At 47.2% G+C, this 23958-nt stretch overlaps 1 protein-coding gene across 2 annotated transcripts; it reads left to right on the top strand.

The window, feature by feature from the left end:
- The first annotated feature begins 445 nt into the window (after positions 1–445).
- LOC101936598 (zinc finger protein 501-like) lies at positions 446–15745 on the top strand. 2 transcript variants are annotated; one of them, XM_065570703.1, is made up of 5 exons: positions 446–2372; positions 3062–3188; positions 8653–8718; positions 11562–11672; positions 12030–15745. In XM_065570703.1, the coding sequence occupies exons 1-5, from the start codon at positions 2187–2189 to the stop codon at positions 13064–13066; spliced, it is 1527 nt and encodes a 508-aa protein (XP_065426775.1). In that variant the 5' UTR covers positions 446–2186; the 3' UTR covers positions 13067–15745. The 2 variants fall into 2 exon arrangements, with proteins under 2 accessions (XP_065426775.1, XP_065426777.1); XM_065570705.1 differs by having other exon boundaries at positions 447–2372; positions 12033–15745.
- The last annotated feature ends 8213 nt before the right edge of the window (positions 15746–23958 follow it).

Below are 23958 nucleotides of genomic sequence, written 5' to 3' on the forward strand. Positions count from 1 at the left end.
TTAATAAATTTCAATTGGTATTCTATTGTTTAAGTATTTTGGATGTTTTTTTTACATTTTCATATATACTGTATTCTGTGTTGTAATTGAAATCAAGGTGTACATTATTTTTTATTACAAATATTTGCACTGTAAAAATGATAAAAGAAATACTATTTTTCAATTCACCTCATACAAGTACTGTAGTGCAATCTCTTTGTCATGAAAGTGCAATTTACAAATGTAGATTTTTTTTTGTTACATAGCTGCACACAAAAACAAAACTGTAAAACTTCAGAACCTAGAAGTCCACTCAGTCCTACTTCTTGTTCAGCCAATCTCGAAGACAAACAAGTTTGTTTACATTTACAGGAGATAATGCTGCCCTCTTCTTAGTTACAATGTCACCAGAAAGTGAGAACAGGTATTTGCATGGCACTTTTGCAGCCGGCATTGCAAGGTATTTATGTGCCAGATATGCTAAACATTCATATGCTCCTTCATGCTTCAGCCACCATTCCAGAGGACATGCTTCCATGCTGATGACACTCGTTAAAAAAAAATACGTTAATTAAATTTGTGACTGAACTCCTTGGGGGAGAATTTTACGTCCCCTACTCTGTTTTACTCGCATTCTGCCATATATTTCATGTTATAGCAGTCTCAGATGATGACCCAGCACATGTTGTTTGTTTTTAGAACACTTTCACTGCTGATTTGACAAAACACAAAGAAGGTACCAATGTGAGATTTCTAAAAATAGCTACAAGGAGTCTGGTGGCACTTTAAAGACTAACAGATTTATTTGGGCATAAGCTTTCGTGGGTAAAAACCTCACTTCTTCAGATGCATAGAGTGAAAGTTACAGATGCAGGCATTATATACTGATACATAGAGAGCAGGGAGTTACTTTGCAAGTGGAGAACCAGTGTTGACAGGCCTAGTTCAATCAACGTGGATGTAGTCCACTCCCAATAATAGATGAGGAGGTGTCAATTCCAGGAGAGGAAAAGCTGCTTCTGTAATGAGCCAGCCACTCCCAGTCCCTATTCAAGCCCAGATTAATGGTGTTAAATTTGCAAATGAATTTTAGTTCTGCTGTTTCTCTTTGAAGTCTGTTTCTGACATTTTTTTGTTCAATGATAGTGACTTTTAAATCTGTAATAGAATGACCAGGGAGATTGAAGTGTTCACTTACACTGTGTTATAATTGAAATCAATATATTTAAAAGGTTTTTCATTATTGTTTAACAGTGCGATTAATCACAATTAATTTTTTTAATTGCTTGACAGCCCTATTATTAACCGGTTATTTCCCCATTGTGGTTTCTGTTCCTTCCCCCTCTTGGTTAAGAATTATTGTTTTACGTATCTGGTCACAATTAATCTTTTTTAGTGAATGTAAAAAGGCATTAAACACCTTATTCTTCTTTTAGTCATCTGTTATGAGCTCTCCTTCCCTTGTAAATAGAGGGCCTACCCTTTCCTTTACCTTTGTCTTGCTCCTAATATATTTATAGAACCTTTATCTTATTGCCTTTTATGTCACTTGCTAGGTGTAACTCATTTTGTGAGTTAATCTTTCTGATTTTGTTCCCACATGCTTGTGCTACTCTTTTGTACTCATCCGTAGCAATTTGTTCATGATTCCACTTTTTTTTAGGATTCCTTTTTATTTTCTGGTCATTAAAGAGTTCCTGATAGAGCCATATTGCCCGCTTACTATTCTTTCTATCTTTCCTTCACATTGTGATAGTTTGGTGTTGCTCCTTTAATATTGTCTCTGAGAAACTGCCAGATCTCTTCAACAATTTTTTCACCTCAGATTTTATTCCCATGGGACCTCACCTACCAGATCTCCGCGTCTATTGAAGTCTGCCTTTTTGATTTCCATTGTCCTTAGTCTGTTACTCCCATGCCTGCCTTCTCATAGAATCTTGAAATCTATCATTTCATGATCACTTTTGCCCATATTGCTTTCCACCTTCAGTTTCCTAACTAACTCCTTCTTGTGAGTCAGAATCAGGTGTAAAATGGCCATCCTCCGGATACTTCTTCAATCTTCTGAAAGAAAGAGGAGTCCCCAGTACATTGCAAGAACTTATTGGATACTTTGTGTTTGGTTGAATTATCTTTTCTAACAGATGTCTGGGTAGATAAAGTCCCCCTCCCCCCATTACTAACTATGTTTTGAATTTTTCTATTGTATGTATGACAGTCTAGAACATCAGTGTGCAGGGAAAGCGCCTGGGGGGAATTGTGCCTATTCTGACATGTTTCTTATCGCTCTTTTTGCCCTAACAGGCTGCGTCATAACATCCCTGTTTTGCTCCAGATCATTCCATCCTTCCAGGGAACAGGGAAGGGAAATGGCTGCAGTGGAGCCAGTTGAGGTAGGGATTATCAGGGAGTTGCTGGTGGGTTCCCTTTGGCGGGAGAAGGGCTGTAAATACATAGGAGGAGGGGACCTTTGGGGGGGTTGGTCAGGAAATATACCAGGTGGAGAAAGGGAGGGGGACAGGATCTGATAAACCTGCTGAGATTTGTTTACTGTGAGGCCTAGATCCTAGTAATAGACCCATGGACTTGGTGGGTGGGAATTCCCTGATTTGTGAAACAGAAAACAACCCTGCTGGACTGGGCTGGGAAAACTTACCAGACTCCAGTACTGGAGTCTGAACCTATTAGGCCTGTTGTGAGTTATAAAGGGGCACCCACCAGTGAAGCCCAGGGAAGACACCCCATCCCTACAATATGGTTTCTGGCAATGGGGAGGGGGTTCCGATTCACACCAGGGAGTTGTCCTTGGACCCTATTTGGGGCTCCATCTCCTGTATCAGCCTCTGGCTAGTCGGTGAGTGGTGAATGTGAAGACTCCTGCCCCCTCTGTCTGCTGGGAGGGCTGAGGGGCGTTCTCTTTCTCCCCTCACCCTCAGGCTTCCTGGCTGCTCTGATGGGGTAGGTGTGGGACTATGTTGCCTGCCTGACTCCCAGAATTCCCATGTGATTGGCCCTTCTCCCTTGGGAGTAGTGGGGTTGTCACTGGGCACCAGGTACTGAGTAGGGGGCTTTGCTCTTTCAGGGGCCGGTGGCCTTCGAGGAGGTGGCTGTGTATTTCACCAGAGAAGAGTGGGCTCTGCTGGACCCCACTCAGAGAGCCCTCTACAGAGATGTCATGCAGGAGAACTATGAGAATGTGACCTCGCTGGGTAAGGATTCCTGTCCCCTCGGTTATCAGAAGGGGAAATGAAGAGTTAAGGTTCACAATACCTCGCGATGCAACCTCAACTCTGCCTTGTTTCAGCAACACACCAGCAGGCCAGTGACACATATACTAGTATTCTACCCTCCCTGCTACAGAACGCTTTGGGAACAGAGCAGAGAAGCAGGATAGCACCAAGTCTAACATCTTCTGTTTGCTCAGGCAAAGGTTAGGATTAGGTCCAGTGTATGGAACAGAAGCTACGTACACCTGGCCTGCACTCAAACATTGAGCCTGCTACCCACAATCCATCTCACACTTTCCTAATGTTACCACCCCTTTACCCTTGCAGTGAGGATTCCTTATGAGTCATTGCCTTCACTTACCCCTCACTATGGCACCAGACTACTGACAACCCTCGTGGGAAGAACACACCCTTGTGCACCTTTATTGACACAACCTACAACACTCAGCACTGAAATTAGGAACATCTGTTCCTTCAACTGTCACATGCACCTCTCTTCATATCACAGTCACAGCTCTGCCAAACTGCTCCAACAATTCCTTCCACCGTTCATTTAAAGCTACAGCCGACACAGTGCACGTAGCAGGAGTGCATGCAGATAAAGGCTGGCATTCAAATCTGTACAACGCAACACAAACAATGGCATGTTCTCTTAGTTCTTCCTCCTGTTAATTATTCATCAACACGTTTGAATGCCAGGGAATACGATTAGGTCATCCGTCTGACCTCCTGTATAATACAGGCCATACCATACAGCTTCATCTATTTATCATTGTAGTGAGATGAATACCTGGTGTTTTCATGAAAATATCTTCCAGAAAGGCATCCAGGCTTGCTTTGAACAGTTCAAGAGATGGAAAATTTGCCACTTCCCTGGTAGTTAGTTAACCTTTGTACCACCCTTACTGACCTATTTCCAGTGACATTTGCCAGTTCCAGAATTAGGAGATAGGGGCAGAGTTAAGGTTGCATTGCGGGGCTGGTGTGTAGTTTTTCTTCTCATTTGCTGGTTTTCAGAGGTTTTAACTATCTCCACCATTCACATGCTGGAAGGACATGAGGCAGCCCTGGCAACAAAAATGATCGGGGCTGGGGCACATTACTTACGAGGAGAGGCTGAGGGAATGGGTTATTTAATCTGCAGAAGAGAAGAATGAGGGGGGATTTGATAGCAGCCTTCAACTACCTGAAGGGGGGTTCCAAAGAGGATGGAGCTCGGCTGTTCTCAGTGGTGGCAGATGACGGAACAAGAAGCAATGGTCTCAAGTTGCAGTGGGGGAGGTCTAGGTTGGATATTAGGAAACACTATTTCACTAAGAGGGTGGTGAAGCACTGGATTGGGTTACCTAGGGAGGTGGTAGAATCTCCATCCTTAGAGGTTTTTAAGGCCTGGCTTGACAAAGCCCTGGCTGGGATGATTTAGTTGGTGTTGGTCCTGCTTTGAGCAGGGGATTGGACTAGATGACCTCCTGAGGTCTCTTTTAACCCTAATATTCTATGTTTCTATGATTCTATTCTATGACATCCTTAACTCTGTTTTAATGTAGTTTCTTGGCATTTAATTTCCTTGATTTCTTTTTAATGGACTGTTTTTGCCAGTATAAGTGTGTCTACATTAGAGCTTTTATCGGCAAACTATGGCAGGTAGGGATATGATTTTTCACACCACTAACCGACAGCAATCCTGGCAAAACTCTTAATTAACAGCCAGTCTAATATCTCCGTGTAGATTTGAGAGTACTTTAAAATATTGTTCTTAACACAGAAGTGTTGGAAACTTCAAAGAGAGACTCCTCAGAATGCAAGCAAAATCCATAACACACATTGTCTGAAAGTTGTCAATGATAGGGCCCATACTCAAATGCATGATGTAGCTCAGGTTCAAGGCCCTAGCATGTCCTCTTGAGCCAACCAATTACTCTGACAGCAGACTGCTGGAAACCCTCTAGCTGTTAAAAGACCTTCATCTTTCTGCACATGTGAATTTCCATCTCTTTGATTTATCATTCATCAGCCATCTCCTCGAAGGTCAACGGCCCCTGAAAGAGCAAATGCCCACACTCAGTACCTGCTCCTTGAAGGAGGAAGCTTTTAGATTTATTAGGAACTGGGGAACCTCTTGGGAAAGGAGGAGCCTGTAGAGGAAGGATGGGGTCCACCTAAACCAAAATGGAACCTGACTTCTGGCATGTAAAATTAGAAAGTTTATAGAGGAGATTAAATTAAGGGCTGGGGGAAAGGCAACAGGTGTGGAGGAGCACATGGTTCAGATGGAGTTTTCCCTTAGAGGAGGATCTCTTAATGGGGATTCCCTGTATCCTAGTAAAGAAGAGCGGCTAGAAGTTCATAAAGTACAGGTAATAACTGAAGAGAAACAGTTAAATGAAAGAGAGTCCTGTTCCATTACATCACATGAAGTCAGACAGCTAAATATTGACAAAATTTTTAGAAGGCTAGATACTAAGATGGGTGAACTTGAGTGCCTGGATTTAAATGAGAATATTGAAACAATAGGTATCATAAAAACTTGGTGAAATAATGATAATCAATGGGACATGGTAATACCAAGATACAAACTATATAGGAATGACAGAGTAGGTTGTGCTGGTGGGGGAGTGACACTATATGTGAAAGAAAGAATAGAGTCAAATATAGTAAAAAAATAAATAAATAATTCAAACTGTGCCATAGAATTTGTATGGATAGTAATTCTATGCTTGAATAATAAGAATATAGCAGTAGGAATATGCTACTGACCATCTGACCAGGATAGTGAATATGAAATGCTAAGGGAGATTAGAGGCTATATGAATAGAAATCTCAATAATAATGGGGGATTTCAACTATCCCCATGTTTACTGGGAACATGTCACCTCAGGGTGGGATGAAGAGATAAAGTATTTAGAAACCATTAATGGCTGCTTTTAGGAGCCCCTAATCCTGGAACCCACAAGGGGAGAGGCAGTTCTTGATTTTGTCCTAAGTGGCACACAAGATCTGGTCCAAGAGGTTAATGCAGTTGAACTATTTGGTAATAAAGACCATAATATCATTAAATTTAACATCCTTGCAAGGGGGAAAATACCAAAGAAGCCCACTGCAGTAGCATTTAACTACAGAAAGGGGAACTACACAAAATTGAGAGCTAATTAAATGGAAATTGAAAGGAACACTCACAAAAGTGAAATGCCTACAAGCTGCATGAAAACTGTTTAAAATGCCATATTACAGGCTCAAAATAAATGTGTACCCCAAATGGGAGTGGGGGAAAACTGTAAGAGGACTAAAAAGTACAACCACAGCTAAGGCATTTAGAGGCAAAAAGCCATCTTTTAAAAATTGGAAGTCAAACGCTACTGAAGAAAATAGAAAGGAGCATAAACTCTGGCAGGTCAAGTGTCAAAGTAGGCAGGCCAAAAAAAGAATTTGAAGAGCAACTAACAAAACTCACTGAAACTAACAACAATTTTTTTTGAAGTACATCAGCAGCAGGAAGCCCTGCCAAAGAATCAGTGGGACCACTGGCTGATTGACGTGCTAAACAAGCACTCAAGGAAGCCAAGACCATTACAGAACAACTAAATTAATCCTTTATATCAGTCTTCACTGCAGAGGATGTGAGGGACTTTCCTCCACCCGAGCCATTCTTTTTAGGTGACGAATCAGGAACTGTCCCAGATTGAGGTGTTGATACAGGAGGTTTTGGAACAAATTGATAATTTAAACATTAATAAGTCACCAGCACTAGATGAAAACAACAAGGAGTCTGCTGGCCCCTTAAAGACTAACAGATTTATTTGGGCATAAGCTTTCGTGGGCACCCCGCCCTTTATGGCCCTGCTGCTGCTGCTGCTCCTGGCCGCCCTGCCGCAGTCCCTGGGCAGCTCTGGCTGCTTCGCCCAGCCCTGGCTGCGGCGCGGGAGGGCGGCCGCCCTGCGGCACCTGCAGGCGGCTCCGTGTGCCCCGAGGGGTGGCCCCCCAGCCCGAGTCTCCCGCGCTCGGAGCCCGCCCGGCCATAAGGTGCGGGCGCTGCTCCCCGACGCAAACCGCAGCAGCCCCAGGGCGCCCCCGGTGCAGGACGTGCTGCTGCTGCCAGGGCCGGCTCTAGGCTTTTGCCGCCCAAGCGCCCCAAAAAAAAAAAAAAAAGAGGCTGGCTGGAATGCCGCCCCTGAAAATGTGCTGCCCCAAGCACCTGCTTGGTTTGCTGGTGCCTGGAGCCGGCCCTGGCCAAGGGTGATGCAGTGGATACAGTGTGCTTAGAATTTCAGAAAACGTCACCAAAGTCTCTTAAGCAAAGTAGGCAGTCATGGCATAAGAGGGAAGGTCCTCTCATGGATCGGTAACTAGTTAAAACATGGGAAACAAAGGATAGGAATAAATGGTCAGTTTTCACAGTAGAGAGAGGTAAATAGTGGGGTCCACCAGGGATCTGTACTGTGCCCACTGTTGTTCAACATATTCATAAATGAACTGGAAACATGGGGAAACATAAAGGTGGCAAACTTTGCAGATAATGCAAAATTACTAAAGATAGTTAAGTCCAAAGCAGACTATGAAGAGTTACAAAGGGGTCTCACAACATTAAGTGACTGGGCAACAAAATGGAAGATGAAATTTGGTGTTAATAAATGCAAAGTAATGCACATTAGAAAACACAGTCCCAACTATAAATTCAAAATGATGGTGTCTAAAAGCTGTTACCACACAAGAAAGAAATCTTGGAGTCATTGTGGATAGTTATCTGAACACATCCACTCAATGTACAGTGGCAATTAAAAAAGCTAGCAAAATGTTAGGAACCGTTAGGGAAGCAATAGGTAATAAGACAGAAAATATCGTAATGCCACTATATAAATCCATGGTATGCCACACCTTAAATACTGTATGCAGTTCTGGTCACCTCATCTCAAAAAAGATACGTTAGAATTGAAAAAGGTGCAGAGAAGGACAACAAAAATTATTAGGGGTATGGAACAGCTTCCATATGAGGGTTAAAAGATTAAAAAGACTGGGAGTGTTCAGCTTGGAAAAGAGACGACTAAGGGGGGATATAATAGAGATCTATAAAACTATGAATGGTGTGGAGAAAGTGGATAAGGAAGTGTTATTTACCCCTTCACATAATACAAGAACTAGGGGTTATGTGATTAAATTAATAGGGAGCAGATTTATAACAAACAAAGGTAAGTACTTTTTCACACAATGCACAGTCATCCTGTGGAATTCATTGCCGGGGATGTTGTGAAGGCTGTAATTATAAGTGGGTTCAAAACAGAATTCGATAAATACAAGGAAGACAGCACCATCAATGGCTATTAGTAAAGATGGTCATAAATGCAACCCCATGCTTTGGGTGTCCCTAAGCCTCTGACTGCCACGTACTCTGAGTGGAAGACAGGAGATAGATTACTCGATCATTACCCCCTTCTGTTTTTTCTCTCTCAAGATTCTGACATTGGCTACTGTTGGAAGACAGGATACTGGGATAGCTGGAGCACTGTTTTAACTCAGTGTGGCCATTCTTATGTTCTTATCAGTTTGGCTTTTGCTGATCTGAAGTTCCAAGCTCTCCAGTTACTAACTTGTTTAATACTGCTTCCCCAAAGAGGCAGTGTGCCGTACACCAGCTGAAATAGATGCCAAATGACTGACGTTATTTAGGGGAAAATTAGAACCATAGTTTGAGCCCCGGTTGTGTGCAAGGAATGTTATAACAGCAAGGTGCTTTTGGTCAAAAGCTTGGGTTAGAAGGGCTATAGCTCAGGAATCTCTGGAGCAATTAATCCCATCTTTGGGCCACTAACCCTGTCTTGCACCCATATGGTGAGCAGTGTATTTCAGGACAATGTGAGTAAGCATGTAAATTCTTGAGAAATTAGAATAGTTGGCCTTTAAATAGAAAGTAATGCTGAACCCTAAATCTAGTGGAGCTGGTGGTCTGCTATGATAACTTTCCAACTGCATGGAGGATGTGACAATTAGGTGCACCCATCTGTGGACAGGAGAGAGTGTAAGGGTCTCATTCAGTAGTCCTTGAGCCAAGCGAGAGCAGAGAGTAGGAGGAGGGGAGAAGATGATGGGGAGCTGGCGTTTGTGGGGTGACACAAGGCAGGGAGGACTGAGAACAGAAGGGACGAAGGGGAGGGGTGTGTGGAGGACAAGGAATAGAGGGAATCAGGGATGGTTGGGTATAGTGGAAGGAGGAGGATGAAGGGAGTCAGGGAGAAGAGCTCCTATGAGCTGGGAGAATGGGGGAAAGGGAGTGGAGGGCCCAGCAGTGGTCGTGTTGAGGGAGAGTTGGGTAGGTGATGTGAGTTATCTGGGGGAGGGGAACACTGGGGTTAGAGGGACAAGGGGAGTGACGGGGTTGGAGAGTGGTTGGTCTAGGAAGCAGCAGGGTCTGCTGGGGGTGGGAAGGGAAAGGCTGGAGACTGACTGGCTAAGCGGCAGTTCTGCAGAAAAGGACCTGGGGATTACAAGCGGACAAGAAACTGGATATGAGTCAACATATGCCCTTGTTGCCAAGAAGGCTAATGGCATATTGGTCTGCATTAGTAGGAGAATTGCCAGGAGATCGAGGGAAGTGGTGACTCACAGATGCATGGGCAATGATTATTCCCCTCTGTTCGGCATTGGTGAGGCCACATCTGGAGTATTGCATCTAGGTTTGGGCCCCCCACTACAGAAAGTATGTGGACAAATTGGAGAGAGTCCAATGGAGGGCAATGGAAATTATTAGGGAGCTGGGGCACATGATTTATGAGGAAAGGCTGAGGGAACTGGACTTGTTTAGTCTGGAGAATTGAAGAGTGAGGGGGGATTTGATAGCAGCCTTCAACTACCTGAAGGGGGGTTCCAAAGGGGATGGAGCTCGGCTGTTCTCAGTGGTGGCAGATGACAGAAGGAGGAGCAATGGTCTCAAGTTGCAGTGGGGGAGGTCTAGTTTGGATATTAGGAAAAACTTTTTCACTAGGAGGGTGGTGAAGCACTGGAATGGGTTACCTAGGGAGGTAGTGGAATCTCCTTCCTTAGAGGTTTTTAAGGCCCAGCTTGACAAAGCCCTGGCTGGGATGACTTAGTTGGTGTTGGTCCTGCTTTGAGCAGGGGATTGGACTAGATGTTCTCCTGAGGTCTCTTCTAACCCTATTCTTCTATAATTCTAGCTCAAGGATCTGGAAGGGTTGGTGCTGGTTAGAGAAAAGGGAGCATGGGTTTTGTAGTGGATACTTCAGGAAATAGGCGTGCTAGCAATGGGACGAGCAAAGGGACACGGTTTTGGCAGGAGCTGTTGGGAATCAGGACAAAGAAACCATTGAGACAGTGGGATAATAGGGTGGAAATGGCTGGGGAGCAGAAAATTTGGGAAACTGGTAGTGAGGAGGGCTATGGGCAATAGGAGGGGAGGAGAGAACACAAGGAGTGATTGCTCCTGGGGTCCCAGCATAGGCGCCAAATTCCGCTCTACCCGGTGAGTGCTCGACCCCGCCTCTTCCCGTCCCTGCACTGCACTCACCCTGCCCCCACTCCACCCCTTTCCCAAAGTTCCCGCCTCCTTCCCGTCCCCATTCCACCCTCTCCCCCAAATCCCTGCCCCCTGCCCCACCTCTTCTCCGCCTCCTCCCCTGAGCGTGCCACATCTCCGTTCCTCCCGGAAAGTCCTAAGCGCCACCAAACAGCTATTAGGTGGCGGAGGGGAGGGCGGGAAGCGCTGGGAGGGAGAGGAGGGAGCTTGGACGCGGTGTGCTCGGCGGGATGGGAGAAGGAAGTGAGGACGGGGGAGCTTGGCTGCCAGTGGGTGTGGAGCACCTGCTAATTTTCCCCCGGGGGTGCTTCAGCCCCGGAGCACCCATGAAGTCGGCGCCTATGGGTCCCAGGAGGTGGGGAAGGGTGAGAGCAGTTAGAGAAAGGGTTTGAAGATCACTGTGATTGACAGGGGTAATTGCATCTCTGTGCCCTTCCTTGTCTCTCTGAGTGTCCCCCCCCCACATAGCTGTCGGGCCTTGTGCCTTTCCCACTCCTGCAGTGTCTCTGGGCCTCTCTCTATCAGTAAGAAGCAGTTCCAGGAGGATTTCCTCTCCAGCTTGAGTCTTCCCTTTCTGGGACATGCAGTTAGCTGCTCTGGGTTTTAGGAGCCCCTTTGATTGTGAGTGTCTGGCTGTGTGTGTTCCCAGTAAACATGGGCAGAGTTAAATCCCTCATAAGAAGAGTTTCCTGCACCTTCGAGCATCTGGGGAGCTGGCCCCAGGATTTTACTGCTTTAAAACGAGAAGCGTTTAAAATAACAGAACTTCTTTTGTGTGTCACGAATGTCCCATGAATTCACCTGATCTCACTTGTCTTCTTTTCCCTGGGCAGGGTTTCCAGTTTCCAAACCTGATATCTCCCGGCTGGAAAGATGGGAAGAACTGTTCTCCCCAGATCTCCAGGGCTTAGAGAAAAGAGAGCTCCCGAGAGGCATCTACACAGGTGAGTAATCATTAAATGAACTCAGTGCCAGAAGGAAACAGCTGGGATTCCCAACAAAGACCTTGCGAGCTCTCTTTGTTCAGGCTTGTCTGCAGCAAGTGTCATATCCTCAGGGCAGATATTGCTCATGGCTTCCTACCCATCCTGACTATCTCCTGTCACTAGCTTCCTCCCTGAACTTCCTTCTCCCTGAGTGTTTAAATGGGACTGGATGTAGAATTGATCCCCTCCTCTCTTCTCTTTGGGGATGAGTTTGGGGAAATTCAGTCCCTCATTTTTCCCCCCCATCTCCAGCTGTTCTTTTCATTTGTTCTCCCCTTTTCCATTCCTGTTTCAGATTTTTTTTCTCTGTCCCAGCAGGTGATGGGATGGTGAGTGAGACCTCGGAGCAGAAGCCTCAGCAGGAAGATGATGAGCAAATCAAACCATATGGGACGTTATTGCAAAAATGCAAAGGGAGTGTGACCAGGAGTTGTGAGCAGGGAAAAGCCTGTGAGAGTCAGCACAGGCCAGAGAAGTGGCAGGGAAACCAGCCAACACAGAAAGTTGGTAAATCTGTTAATTGTCGGGGAACTCACAAAGGCCTCAAGGAAACCACGACCCAGCAGAGAATCCCTATGGGAGAGAGAAATAACACATGTGTTGAGTGTGGAAAAAAGTTCAGTAGGCCTGCACTGCTTCTTAGCCATCAGAGAATCCACACAGGGGAGAAACCCTATGGATGCTGTGAGTGTGGGAAAACCTTCACTGAGCGCTCAACCCTTATTAAACATCAGAGGATCCACACAGGGGAGAAACCCTACGAATGCTGTGAGTGTGGGCAAACCTTCACTGAGCGCTCAACACTTATTCAACATCAGAGGATCCACACAGGGGAGAAACCCTATGAATGCTGTAAGTGTGGGAAGACCTTTGCTCGGAGCTCACACCTTATTAGGCATCACAGAATCCACACACAGGAGAAACCCTACGAATGCTGTGAGTGCGGGAAAACATTCACTGAGTGCTCATCCCTTATTCAGCATCAGAGGATCCACACAGGGGAGAAACCCTATAAATGCTGTGAGTGTGGGAAAACCTTTGCGCAGAGCTCACATCTTAATAGGCATCAGAGAATCCACACAGGGGAGAAACCCTACGAATGCTGTGAGTGCGGGAAAACCTTCACTCGGAGCTCACACCTTATCAGACACCACAGAATCCACACAGGGGAGAAACCCTATGAATGCTGTGAGTGCGGGAAAACCTTCACTCAAGACTCATCCCTGATTAAACATCAGAGAATCCACACAGGGGAGAAACCCTATGAATGCTGGGAGTGCAGGAAAACATTCGTTCGGTGCTCACACCTTAATAAACATCAGAGGATCCACGCCAGGGAGGAACTCTATTAATGTTTCGAATGTGGGGAATTCTTCCATCAGAGCTCAGCCCTTATTACTCCCGAGGGCATTCTGTGCCAAAAATTAAAAATTATACGCACAATATTTTAAAATTCTGCAGAAATAAATAAATAAATAAATGCAGAGGCTACAGCCTGGCAGTGGGGAGCACAGGCCACTGGCTTTATGCAGGTGGGAGATCACCTTGCAGCCTCCCCACCCTCCACCCCTGGAACACGGAATCAGTGGTGAGGCTGCACCCAACCCTGACACAGCACAAGGCCTGCCCCAGAAACACTCTGGGGCCCTGCCCATCTGTGCCAGGAGCATCCGGTGTGGGGCAGGCAGGCTCAACCAGGCAGGAACCAAGTGTGAAGGGGCTCAGTGTGGAGGAATCCAGGTGTGGGGTGAGAGGATTGTGCGTGGGACAATCTGGGTGCAGGCAGCTCAGTGTAGGGTGTAGATGTGGAGGGGATCTGGATGCACAGTGACTTGTTGGGATTCCATGTGCAGGGGTAATGGGACTCTGCAAGTGCTTCCAGATGAAAGTGGTTGGGGCTCAGCGGAGGGGTCTGGGTGTGAGGGTCTCAGCAGGGGGGTCTGGATGCTGGGGGAGTGGGGCTTGGTGGGGGTCTGGGTGCAGTTAGTTGGGGGTCAGTGGCATGGGGGTGTGGATGTGGGGACTCAGGGTGTTGCAGGAGGGTGGGGGTTTGAGTGCAGGGAGCTCAGTGGGGGGTGATCTGGGTGCAGGGGTTGGGCTCTGGAGACTGGGGGGCTCCCGATGCAGGGGTTGAGCTTCAGTGGGATGGGGTTTGGTTATGGAGGGCTAGAGGGGTTCTGGGTGTACAGGGGTGAGGCTTGGCAGGGGTGTCTGGGTATGGGAGGTCCAGATGCATGTAAGTTGGATGTACAGTGACCCCTCCCCCCCACAGCTGAGGAGTGATGGGGGAGGATGCTGAGTTTCCTGCAGTTTCTGGGGGTGGGTCTGACACAGTCCCAGCCACTTCTTGCAGGGGAAGAGGAAGTCCCATCCTCTCCTGCCTCCAGCCCAGTCGGGACTAGCAGCTGATCCCAGCTCAGGGTAGGAGGCATTGGTTGGGGTATCCCCAGCCCTGTGGGGATTTACCTCTCCAACAGCTGCTCCGGGTGCATGAAATGATGTACCTGTGCAGCTAGGGGGTGGTGCGTAACTGCTCTTGCAGCTTCCTTGTCAGAAAGTCATTTTTCTGCAGGGAAGGAAAGAAATCTGCAGGGGACATGAATTCTGCATACGCTCAGTGGCACAGACTTCCTCCAGGAGCAGCCCTCATTTATCACTAAGGAAGCTGCAAGAGGAGATAAACACCAAAACTTTGTGTAGGGCTGAGAAAAGATTTTGTTTCCCTTTTGCTGATGCCCACATAGTGAGCTTTAAGGCAGCATTTGTGTCACCATTTTCTTTCACTTCCACCAGCTGAGTTGTGTGCTTTTCCCTTGTGCATCTCAGCCTCACTTGGAGTGAATAAATAAAAAATAAATCAACTTCTTTGTCCTATGTCATGGAAGTGTGCGTCCCTCCAACAGAAATGTCAATCAACTCCGGGTGGGGGAACCAGGAGTGAATGCAGCTAGGTACACGGATGTTAAATCTATCTGGGTCTTGATTCCACTAGGATTTTCCATGGGGTTAGCTAACTTGTATTAGCTATCCTGATGTAAAACTATAACTATTTTTAAAATTAAAGAAAATAGCCCATATTTAGTGGGCAGGTTAATTTAGCAGATTTCCTCAAGACTTGACATGACCTCAATCACTGTTCTATAGTCCAAATGAATTTGGAGCATCACATTTAAGCTTTTCTTCACACTGCAAAGCAGCTGTTAGTCACCAGGTTCCCCCTAGGGACAGACGGGGAAGACACCCACAAAACACATCTCTTCCCGCCTATTGCATTCTCCACACCTGAGAAGACAAAATGACACAATTGTTTAACTTTGATGGAGGGGTCCTGCCCTAAGGAGTTTGGTCAGTAAGACGGCTGAAACGTGTTTAGAAAAATTTGCTTTGCAACTAAAATAATTTCTTAAGTATGTGTTAGTAAGCATTTTATCTTTATTTTTCTTGTAGCCAATTATGATTGTTATGCCTCAGTGACTGTACGCATATAGGAATACAGGTTTAAGTTTGTACGCATATAAAATCTCTCTTTGTAGTTGATAAACTATATATAACTCTATATAAGTTGGTGTGTTTAAACTGATGTTTCTGAATAACTATTTGAAATAATCTTACATATTATTCTCTTAAAGGTTTATTGGACTTCAAATATTGTGTACTGTCCAGGAGATACATTTCTGGGGAAATCTGGGACTGGGGATGTATTGGGGGGTCACCGTGCTGGTGTAAGCAGGGCTGGGAAGAGACAGAGTGTAACCCAAGTGTGGCTGGCAGGCTGAAGTTACACACACACACACACACACACTCAGGGTGTGGCTTGCATGCTGGAAGGCTGTTCGTGAGCGGCCCAGGTGGGAACTACTTCAGCAAGGCATTGTAAGGCACCCAGGATTTCAGGGCAGGGGTAATACAGCTACTCATGAGGCTGGATTGTACCCTGGTATGTCACAGCTCTACAGGACGTTACTCCTGACGTCATCTCCTAGCTAAGCCTGTGGTTTGGGAAATGCTGTCCCTAACTATGGCGATGTGGAGGAAATAAAAGTGTGTTTTCGTTGACTTCACCCCTCAGCAGGAACTGCAACTGTGTGTGAAATATAATCAGCATTGAAGCTGAGAGAGCTGCAGGAAAATAAATAACTATTTTTGCTTAGAAACCCCATCTCAGGTAGCTAACAGAGATTGACCTAAACTTATGTCTAGTTCCTAACTGACACCTGTGCCACCAGTTTAAAGGAATAAACTGGCCATGTTTGCAGAAGCTATTCCTGACTAGCACTGCTGAGATTTTGGGTGGTTTGCTAAACGATTCTACTCCAGGGAAGTGTACTTTTAGCACGGTGAAGGATTTGGCAAGAACTCAGATAGAAATAGCAGGCACCCAGCTGTTGGTCCCCAAATACCCAGTTCTGTACCCCACGTACGGTACATCCCAAAGACCCAGCTCCAAACATGCACTCCAAACCCAAGCAGACTCATGATCCCTAACTCCAGCCATTCCTCCAACCCTAGCTCTGAACCGCCAGATACACCCGCCCCAAGCTGCGATGGTCCCCTCACACTCAGGGCGTAGCCTGGGCTGCAAGATCTGCACCAGTTCTAGGCCCTGATCTCCTCTTTCAGCTCCCTGGGCCCAGCTACTCCCTGGCTCAGTTTCATCGACCCTGCAGCAGAGGCTGCTCCTCTCTGCACTGTCTGGGATACTTGTCCACCCTGTCCTACTGCAGCCGTGGGCAGCCCCCTCTCAGGTCTGTGGGGGAGCTCAGGGACATATGTTTGAGCTATTGAAGTCCTCAACTTGTGGTTTAAAGACTTCAAGGTGCAGAGAATCCTCCAGCAAGTGACCCGTGCCCCATGCTGCAGAGGAAGGCGAAAAAAACCCAGGGCCTCTGACAATCTGCACTGGAGGAAAATTCCTTCCTGACCCCAAATATGGCGATCAGCTAAACCCTGAGCATGTGAGCAAGACTCATCAGCCAGCACCCAGGAAAGAATTCTCTGTAGTAACTCAGATCCCACCCCATCTAACATCCCCTCACAGACCATTGGGCATATTTACCGCTAATAGTCAAAGATCAGTTAATTGCCAGAATTAGGCTATCCCATCATACCATCCCCTCCATAAACTTATCAATTTAGTCTTGAAGCCAGATATGTCTTTTGCCTCCACTGCTCCCCTTGGAAGGCTGTTCCAGAACTTCACTCCTCTGATGGTTAGAAACCTTCGTCTGATTTCAAGTCTAAACTTCCTGATGGTCAGTTTATATCCATTTGTTTTTGTGTCCACATTGGTACTAAGCTTAAATAATTCCTCTCCCTCCCTGGTATTTATCCCTCTGGTATATTTATAGAGAGCAATCATATCTCCCCTCAGCCTTCTTTTGGTTAGGCTAAACAAGCCAAGCTCTTTGTGTCTCCTTTCATAAGACAGGTTTCAAAGTAGCAGCCGTGTTAGTCTGTATCCGCAAAAAGAACAGGAGTACTTGTGACTAACACATTTATTTCAGCATAAGCTTTTGTGGGCTACAGCCCACTTCTTCAGATGCATAGAGTGAAACACACAGACAGAAGATATTTATACATACAGAGAACATGAAAAGGTGGAAGTACGCATACCAATTGTAAGAGGCCAATTGAGATGAGCTATCAGTAGCAGCAGAAGAAAAAACTTTATCACGGTAGCCCACGAAAGCTTATGCTGTAATAAATTTGTTAGTCTCTAAGGTGCCACAAGTACTCCTGTTCTTTTTTCATAAGACAGAGGTTTTCCATTCCTCGGATCATCCTAGTAGCCCTTCTCTGTACCTGGTCCAGTTTGAATTCATCCTTCTTAAACATGGGAGACCAGAACAGCACACAATATTCCAGATGAGATCTCACCAGTGCCTCGTATAAAGGGAATAAAACCTCCTTATCACTACTGGAAATACCTCACCTGATGCATCCCAAAACCGTATTAGCTTTTTTCACAGCCATATCACATTGGCGGCTCATAGTCATTCTGTGATCAACCAACACTCTGAGGTCCTTCTCCTGCTCTGTTATTTCCAAGTGATGCATCCCCAATTTATAACAAAAATTCTTGTTATTAATCCCTAAATGCATGACCTTGCACTGTTCACTATTACATTTCATCCTATTACTATTACTCCAGTTTACAAGGTCATCCAGATCTTCCTGTAGGATATCCCGGTCCCTCTCTATATTGGCAATACCTCCCAGCTTTGTGTCATCCACAAACTTTATTAGCACATTCCCACTTTTTGTGCCAAGGTCAGTAATAAAAAGATTAAATAACATTGGCACCAAAACCGATCCCTGAGGAACTCCACTAGTAACCTCCTTCCAGCCTGACAGTTCACCTTTCAGTATGACCCGTTATAGCCTCCCCTTTAACCAGTTCTTTATCCACCTTTCAGTTTTCATATTGATCTCCATCTTTTCCAATTTAGCTAATAATTCCCCATGTGGAACTGTATAAAATGCCTTACTGAAATCGAGGTAAATTAGATCCACTGTGTTTCCTTTGTTTAAAAAATCTGTTAACTTTTCAAAGAAGGAGATCAGGTTGGTTTGGCATGATCTACCTTTTGTAAAACCATGTTGTATTTTGTCCCAATTACCATTGACCTCAATGTCCTTAACTACTTTCTCCTTCAAAATTTTTTCCAAGACCTTGCATACTACAAATGTCAAACTAACAGGCCTGTAGTTACCCAGATCACTTTTTTTTTCTCCTTTCTTAAAAATAGGAACTATGTTAGCAATTCTCCAGTCATACGGTACAACCCCTGAGTTTACAGATTCATTAAAAATTCTTGCTAATGGGCTTGCAATTCCATGTGCCAGTTCCTTTAATATTCTTGGATGAAGATTATCTGGGCCCCCCGATTTAGTCCCATTAAACTGTTCGAGTTCGGCTTCTACCTCGGATGTGGTAATATCTACCTCCATATCCTCATTCCCATTTGTCACCCTACCATTATCCCTAAGCTCCTCATTAGCCTCATTAAGACTGAGGCAAAGTATTTGTTTAGATATTGGGCCATGCCTAGATTATCCTTAACCTCCACTCCATCCTCAGTGTTTAGCGGTCCCACTTCTTCTTTCTTTGTTATCTTCTTATTTATATGGCTAAAGAATCTTTTACTGTTGGTTTTAATTCCCTTTGCAAGGTTCTCTAAATGGCTTTTGGCCCTTCTCACTTTATCCCTACATGTTCTGACCTCAATAAGGTAGCTTTCCTTGCTGATCCTTCCCATCTTCCAGTCTTTGTAGGCTTTCTGCTTTTTCTTAATCACCTCTCTGAGATGCTTGCTCATCCAGCTTGGTCTACAACTCCTGCCTATGATTTCCCCCCCCCCCTTTCTTGGGATGCAGGCTTCTGATAGTTTCTGCAACCTTGCCTTGAAGTAAATCCAGGCCTCCTCTGCCTTTAGATCCACAAGTTCTCCAGTCCAATCCACTTCTCTAACTAATTTCCTTAATTTTTTTAAGTTAGCCCTTTTGAAATCAAAAACCCTAGTCACAGATCTATTTTTGTTTATCCTTCCATTTAGTTTGAACTGAATTAGCTCATGATTGCGCGAACCAAGGTTGTCCCCTACAACCATTTCTTCTATGAGGTCCTCAAAACCAAATCTAAAATGGCATCCCCTCTTGTTGGTTCAGCAACTACTTGGTGAAGGAATCCATCAGCTATCGCATCCAGGAAAATCTGAGCCCTATTATTACTACTAGCACTTGTCCTCCAGTCTATATCTGGGAAGTTAATGTCTCCCATGATCACACAATTCCCATTAGTGTTTATTTCACTAAAAACATTAAAAAGGTCTCTATCCATATCCAAATCGGATCCTGGCGGTCTATAGCACACCCCAGGCACTATCTCAGGGGAGGCTCTAGTAGCTTTCTTCTCAATGTGATTTTTACCTGGGGTCTCACTGTCTCTAAGCTAAAACAAAGTCCGAAGTTCTCACTGGAGTTGTGAAAGAGTCCATGTTTTCTCTCAGCATTTCCACGATTTCTAAAACATGCATTCTTGGAATGAAGGGCCTTTTCCACGCAGCACTGGAACTTCCAGGGGCAGTGCTGCACTCTGACTGGCAGAGGGTGGTAGAGGGAGCTCTTAGAGGGGTCACACAACTCTCTTCTGGGTAGGTCACCCTGCCCCAGAACTCCCCCCAGTTGGTCAAATCCACTCTCGGGGAGGTCTTCTGCAGCTGAAACCCATCCTGATTGGTAGAGGGCAGTGGGAGGAGTTCTTAGAGGGGTCACATGACCCACTTCCTGGTGGATCACCCTGCCCGGAACACCCCCTGATTGGTCAAATCTCCTCTCGGGTTGGTCCTATGTGGAGCAAAACCCATCCTGATAGGTAGAGGATGGTGGGAGGAGTTCTTAGAGGGGTCACATGACACCCTTTGCTTGCGGTCATGTGTCCGTCTTGACCCCAGAAGTAATACCCCTGGAGGGGCAGGTCTTAGGGTGACAGGTGCACGGGGCCTGAGGGGTCAGGGGATGGGGCCTACATCTGATTGATGGTAGGGCCCTTATATTACTCACAGTGTTTGATAAGTGGATAGAAAGTTATCACCACCCCTGCTGGACATTCACACAGGCAGAGGGAGCCCTGGGGGATGTTGCTTTAACAGCAGATTGGAAGGCATGGAGGGGCCAAAACATTTAAGAAGTTTCCATTCACAGTCACTAGCAAATAATGGCCACCGGGGACCCACCGCACAGGTGGCTACATCATAGCATTGTGGGAAGCAACTCTTCATAAAGACCATTTGTCATGCGGGTTGGGATACTTCTGGACCCACGCTGCACTCAGTGTGAACTCCTCATCCCAGGCCATCTGGAGAAAAGAGAAGGGTCCAGCCAACTCTCCTGTTAGTAGCTGGGAACCACTGATCCCCAAAGGTGAAGGCCTTTGGCTTTGATGTGTATTAAAGATGTGGCTGCTCTCTCTCATCCGCAAATGTTTTAACGGAGATTAAAGGGGGAACAAATGATTCTCAAAGGAGAGGGGAAAGATGTTCATTGGGCGATTTAACCCCCTGCAACCTTCAGGATGGAGAATGACTCAGGGCAACAGGTTCCCTCCACAAAAAGAGAAGTTGCTGGGATTTAAAAACACGGGAAAGCCCCTAAACCTGAGAAGATTTTCAATTGTCATTTGATAATTACATAGAAAGAGGAAAACCTGAGATATGAGAGCAATGTTCAGAAATGGAAGAGAAAAGAGTGGAAATCAGAGGAATTTTGGACCCATGTTTGCAATTTAGAGAGGAAAGTGGAAAATCTGAGGGATTTTTTATCAGTTGTTGATAAGAGGTAAAAACTGTGTATTTCATATCAATATTTGATAAATCAATAGATAGAAAAGGGGCAATATTTGCAAAGATTTTATATTCACATTCAAGAATTTGTGAAAAGGGCTAAAACTGAGGTTTTGTGTTAGTTTTTAATAATTAGAAAGAGAAACATCTCAGGGCATATTAAATTAATAATAGATAACTGGAGAGAAAGTGGGGCAAAATTGTGGAGTATTTTATATCCATCATTGATATTGGTAGAGAAATCAGTCACGCGCTACGCATTTGATAATATGAGAGAAAAACACCGAGATCTGAGGGAATTCTATATTGATATTAAATAACTAAGGGGAAAGAGGGGATGTTTGAAGGGAATTTATATGACTGGCCAATACATAAACAGAAAGTAATGGTTCCCCGCACTGCATCATTCACATGGGTAGCAGGGAGCCCTTTGAGGAGCAACTTTAAGAAGGCAAGAGAGGGGGGGATGGAGCAGTCAGGAGGCGCAGCCCTGCTCCTGTTCACACCCACTGGGCTAGGAGTCACAAGGGTGGTGGTGACAACATCTCCTCCTCTCGCTGGGTGTTACCTGGGACTCTAGTCTGTGGGCAAGCTCAGAGGTTTGCCCCAGATGTCCTGGGTGACCTTAGTCTCGCTGTGCCCTGGTTCCCCTCCTGTACAATGGGGTAAGAACTCTGCCTCACAGGGGTTTGATGTGGCTAAATATGCTAATGGTTGTGAGGTGAGAAGCCTATACGAGGCCCATAGAGAGGTTTGCAATGGGGGAGCCACGTGGGACGGGAGAAGGGGGATTTCTACACAGAAGGGGATGGGGAAGGGGAGCTCTGCAGGGATGATGGGGGTTGAAGGGCGGGGGGGGGGGGAGGATGCCCGGGTGGGAAGGGAGTTGAATAGAATTTGCTGCTGTTTCTCCTTTTCTGCCCCTGCAGGGTTCTCCAGGTGGGGTGTGAACAGGAGCAGGGCGGCTCCTCCTGACCCAGTTTTTTCTTTAAACTGTTCTGGCTGAAAACCCCAGGCACAATCCAGCTCCCATTGAAGCCTGTGGCCAATCTCCCCTTGTGATGCCAGGGTTGCAGCCAGCTGGCAGGGGGTGAGGAGGTCGAATGGGGGCTTGTTTTCCCCGTGCCGGCTCTCCCTGCTCCCCACCGGCAGACACTGGCTCTGCCTCTCCCATCACTTTTGTACGTGTCTGAGGAGCTGAGGGTGGCCTTGGGGGCCTCTTCCTGCCTCCATGGCCAATAGCAGCATGTTGACCCTTGTTGGTTCCAAAGTGCCTTGCACTCCCCGTCAGCTGGCAGAAGGAGGAGGGGGTGTCTGAGGGTCAGGCAGGCGGCGGGGTGCAAACAGGGAGCAGGAGCTGGGCAGGGGCTGCAGACAGGACTCTGGGGGAGGGGCAGAGACTCTGAGGGGTCAGGGCAATGGGATGGGGGGAGGAAAGGTGGGTGTAGCTGACATTCTGGGTGCTGGTGAGGTAGTGGAGGGGGACGCAGGGGCTTTGCTGCTGGGGATGTGTCTGCTTAATGAACCAGGTGCAGCCATAAACTCCGCTGCTCTGCTGGGAGCCTTTGGTCAGCACCATTGCTCTAGCACAGGGTGCGGATGGAGTGAGTGGGGGGTGGGGCCTCTGAGAAGGGCGGGAGGGGCATGGCCTCGGACAATGGGTGGGGCTAGGGTAGGGTTACCATATTTTAATAAAAAAAAAGGAGGACACTCCACAGGGCCCCGGCCCCGCCCCAAATCCGCCCCCAGCCCCACCCCAACTCCGTCCCTTCCCCAAAGACCCCGCCCCAACTCCGCCCCCTCCCCTGAACAGTCCGCCCCCTGCTCCTCCCCCTCCCCTGCTTCCCGCGAATCAAATGTTCACGGGAAGCCTGAAACAGGGAGGCAGCAGGTAAGCTGGGGCTGGGGCTGGGGCTGGGGGGGGGAGGCGCGAGGAGGCGCGGCCCAGTCCGGTCCCCCCGGCCGAGTGGCTCTGGCCCCGGCGTCTCCGGCCCGGCTCAGGCCCTGGGGCCCTAGTTCCGGCCAAGCGCGCCGCCCCCGGCCGAGCACCTCCAACCCCAACCGAGCACCCCGACCCTAGCAATTCCAGCTCAGCTCGGGCCCCGGGGCACCGGCCCCGGCCCCAGCCAAGCAGCTCCGGCCGGCGGCTGAGCACCCCCAGGCCCGGTCCCAATGGCTCCGGCCCAGCTCGGCTCAGGCCCGGCCCCGGCCCTGGTCGAGCGGCGCCGGCCCCAGCGGCTCTGGCTCCGGCCCCAGCGGCTCCAGCCCGGACCCAAGCCCCAAGACCCCTCCCTATTTTCCTGGACATGTCCGGCTTTTTGGCAATTCCCCCTGGACGGGGATTTGAGGACCAAAAAGCCGGACATGTCCGGGAAAATCCAGATGTATGGTAACCCTAGGCTAGGGGTGTTTGGTTTTGTGCGATCAGAGAGTTGGCAACTCTAATACTAATCATCAGCAGTGAGCAAGGGCCACACCCCCACCAGGGAGAGAGAGAGCAAAGAAGCGGGGTGGGGGGTGTCTCATTTGTCTCCTCTCCATGGCCCACCCTGAGAGAGGCCTCACAGCACCTCCTTCCAGGGCCGCGCCCCTCAGTGCTGGGTACCTTGGGTGGGATTAGCTCTTTGAGAGGAAAAAGGACATTAGCAGTTCCTGCTCCAAAGCACCAGGAGAAATATTATTGGCTAGCAGCCAAGAACCCGCAATTTCTGTCCCCTTGTTTTTTCTCTGCCAAAGCCCCCTGCCCCATCTCGGGCACCAGCGCCTCTCCCAGGGGACCACACACCCAGTCGGTGCCCCGGCTCTGCCCAGGCAGGCTCCCAGCAGGGTACACTCAGAATTGTGGACCTCAACTACAAAACTTACTCCAATTTTACCCCAATGCAGGGGCGTCACCAGCCTGT

This window comes from Chrysemys picta, chromosome 17 (assembly GCF_011386835.1).
Source record: "Chrysemys picta bellii isolate R12L10 chromosome 17, ASM1138683v2, whole genome shotgun sequence".
NCBI lineage: Eukaryota > Metazoa > Chordata > Testudines > Emydidae > Chrysemys > Chrysemys picta.

Bases quoted from the DNA above. Each gene is read 5' to 3' on its own strand.
- LOC101936598 (XM_065570703.1), top strand. From the start codon at position 2,187: ATGTATGACAGTCTAGAACATCAGTGTGCAGGGAAAGCGCCTGGGGGG. The intron at 2,373-3,061 runs GTAGGGATTATC...TTGCTCTTTCAG, and splicing joins CTGCAGTGGAGCCAGTTGAG to GGGCCGGTGGCCTTCGAGGA. The intron at 11,673-12,029 runs GTGAGTAATCAT...TCTCTGTCCCAG, and splicing joins CCCGAGAGGCATCTACACAG to CAGGTGATGGGATGGTGAGT.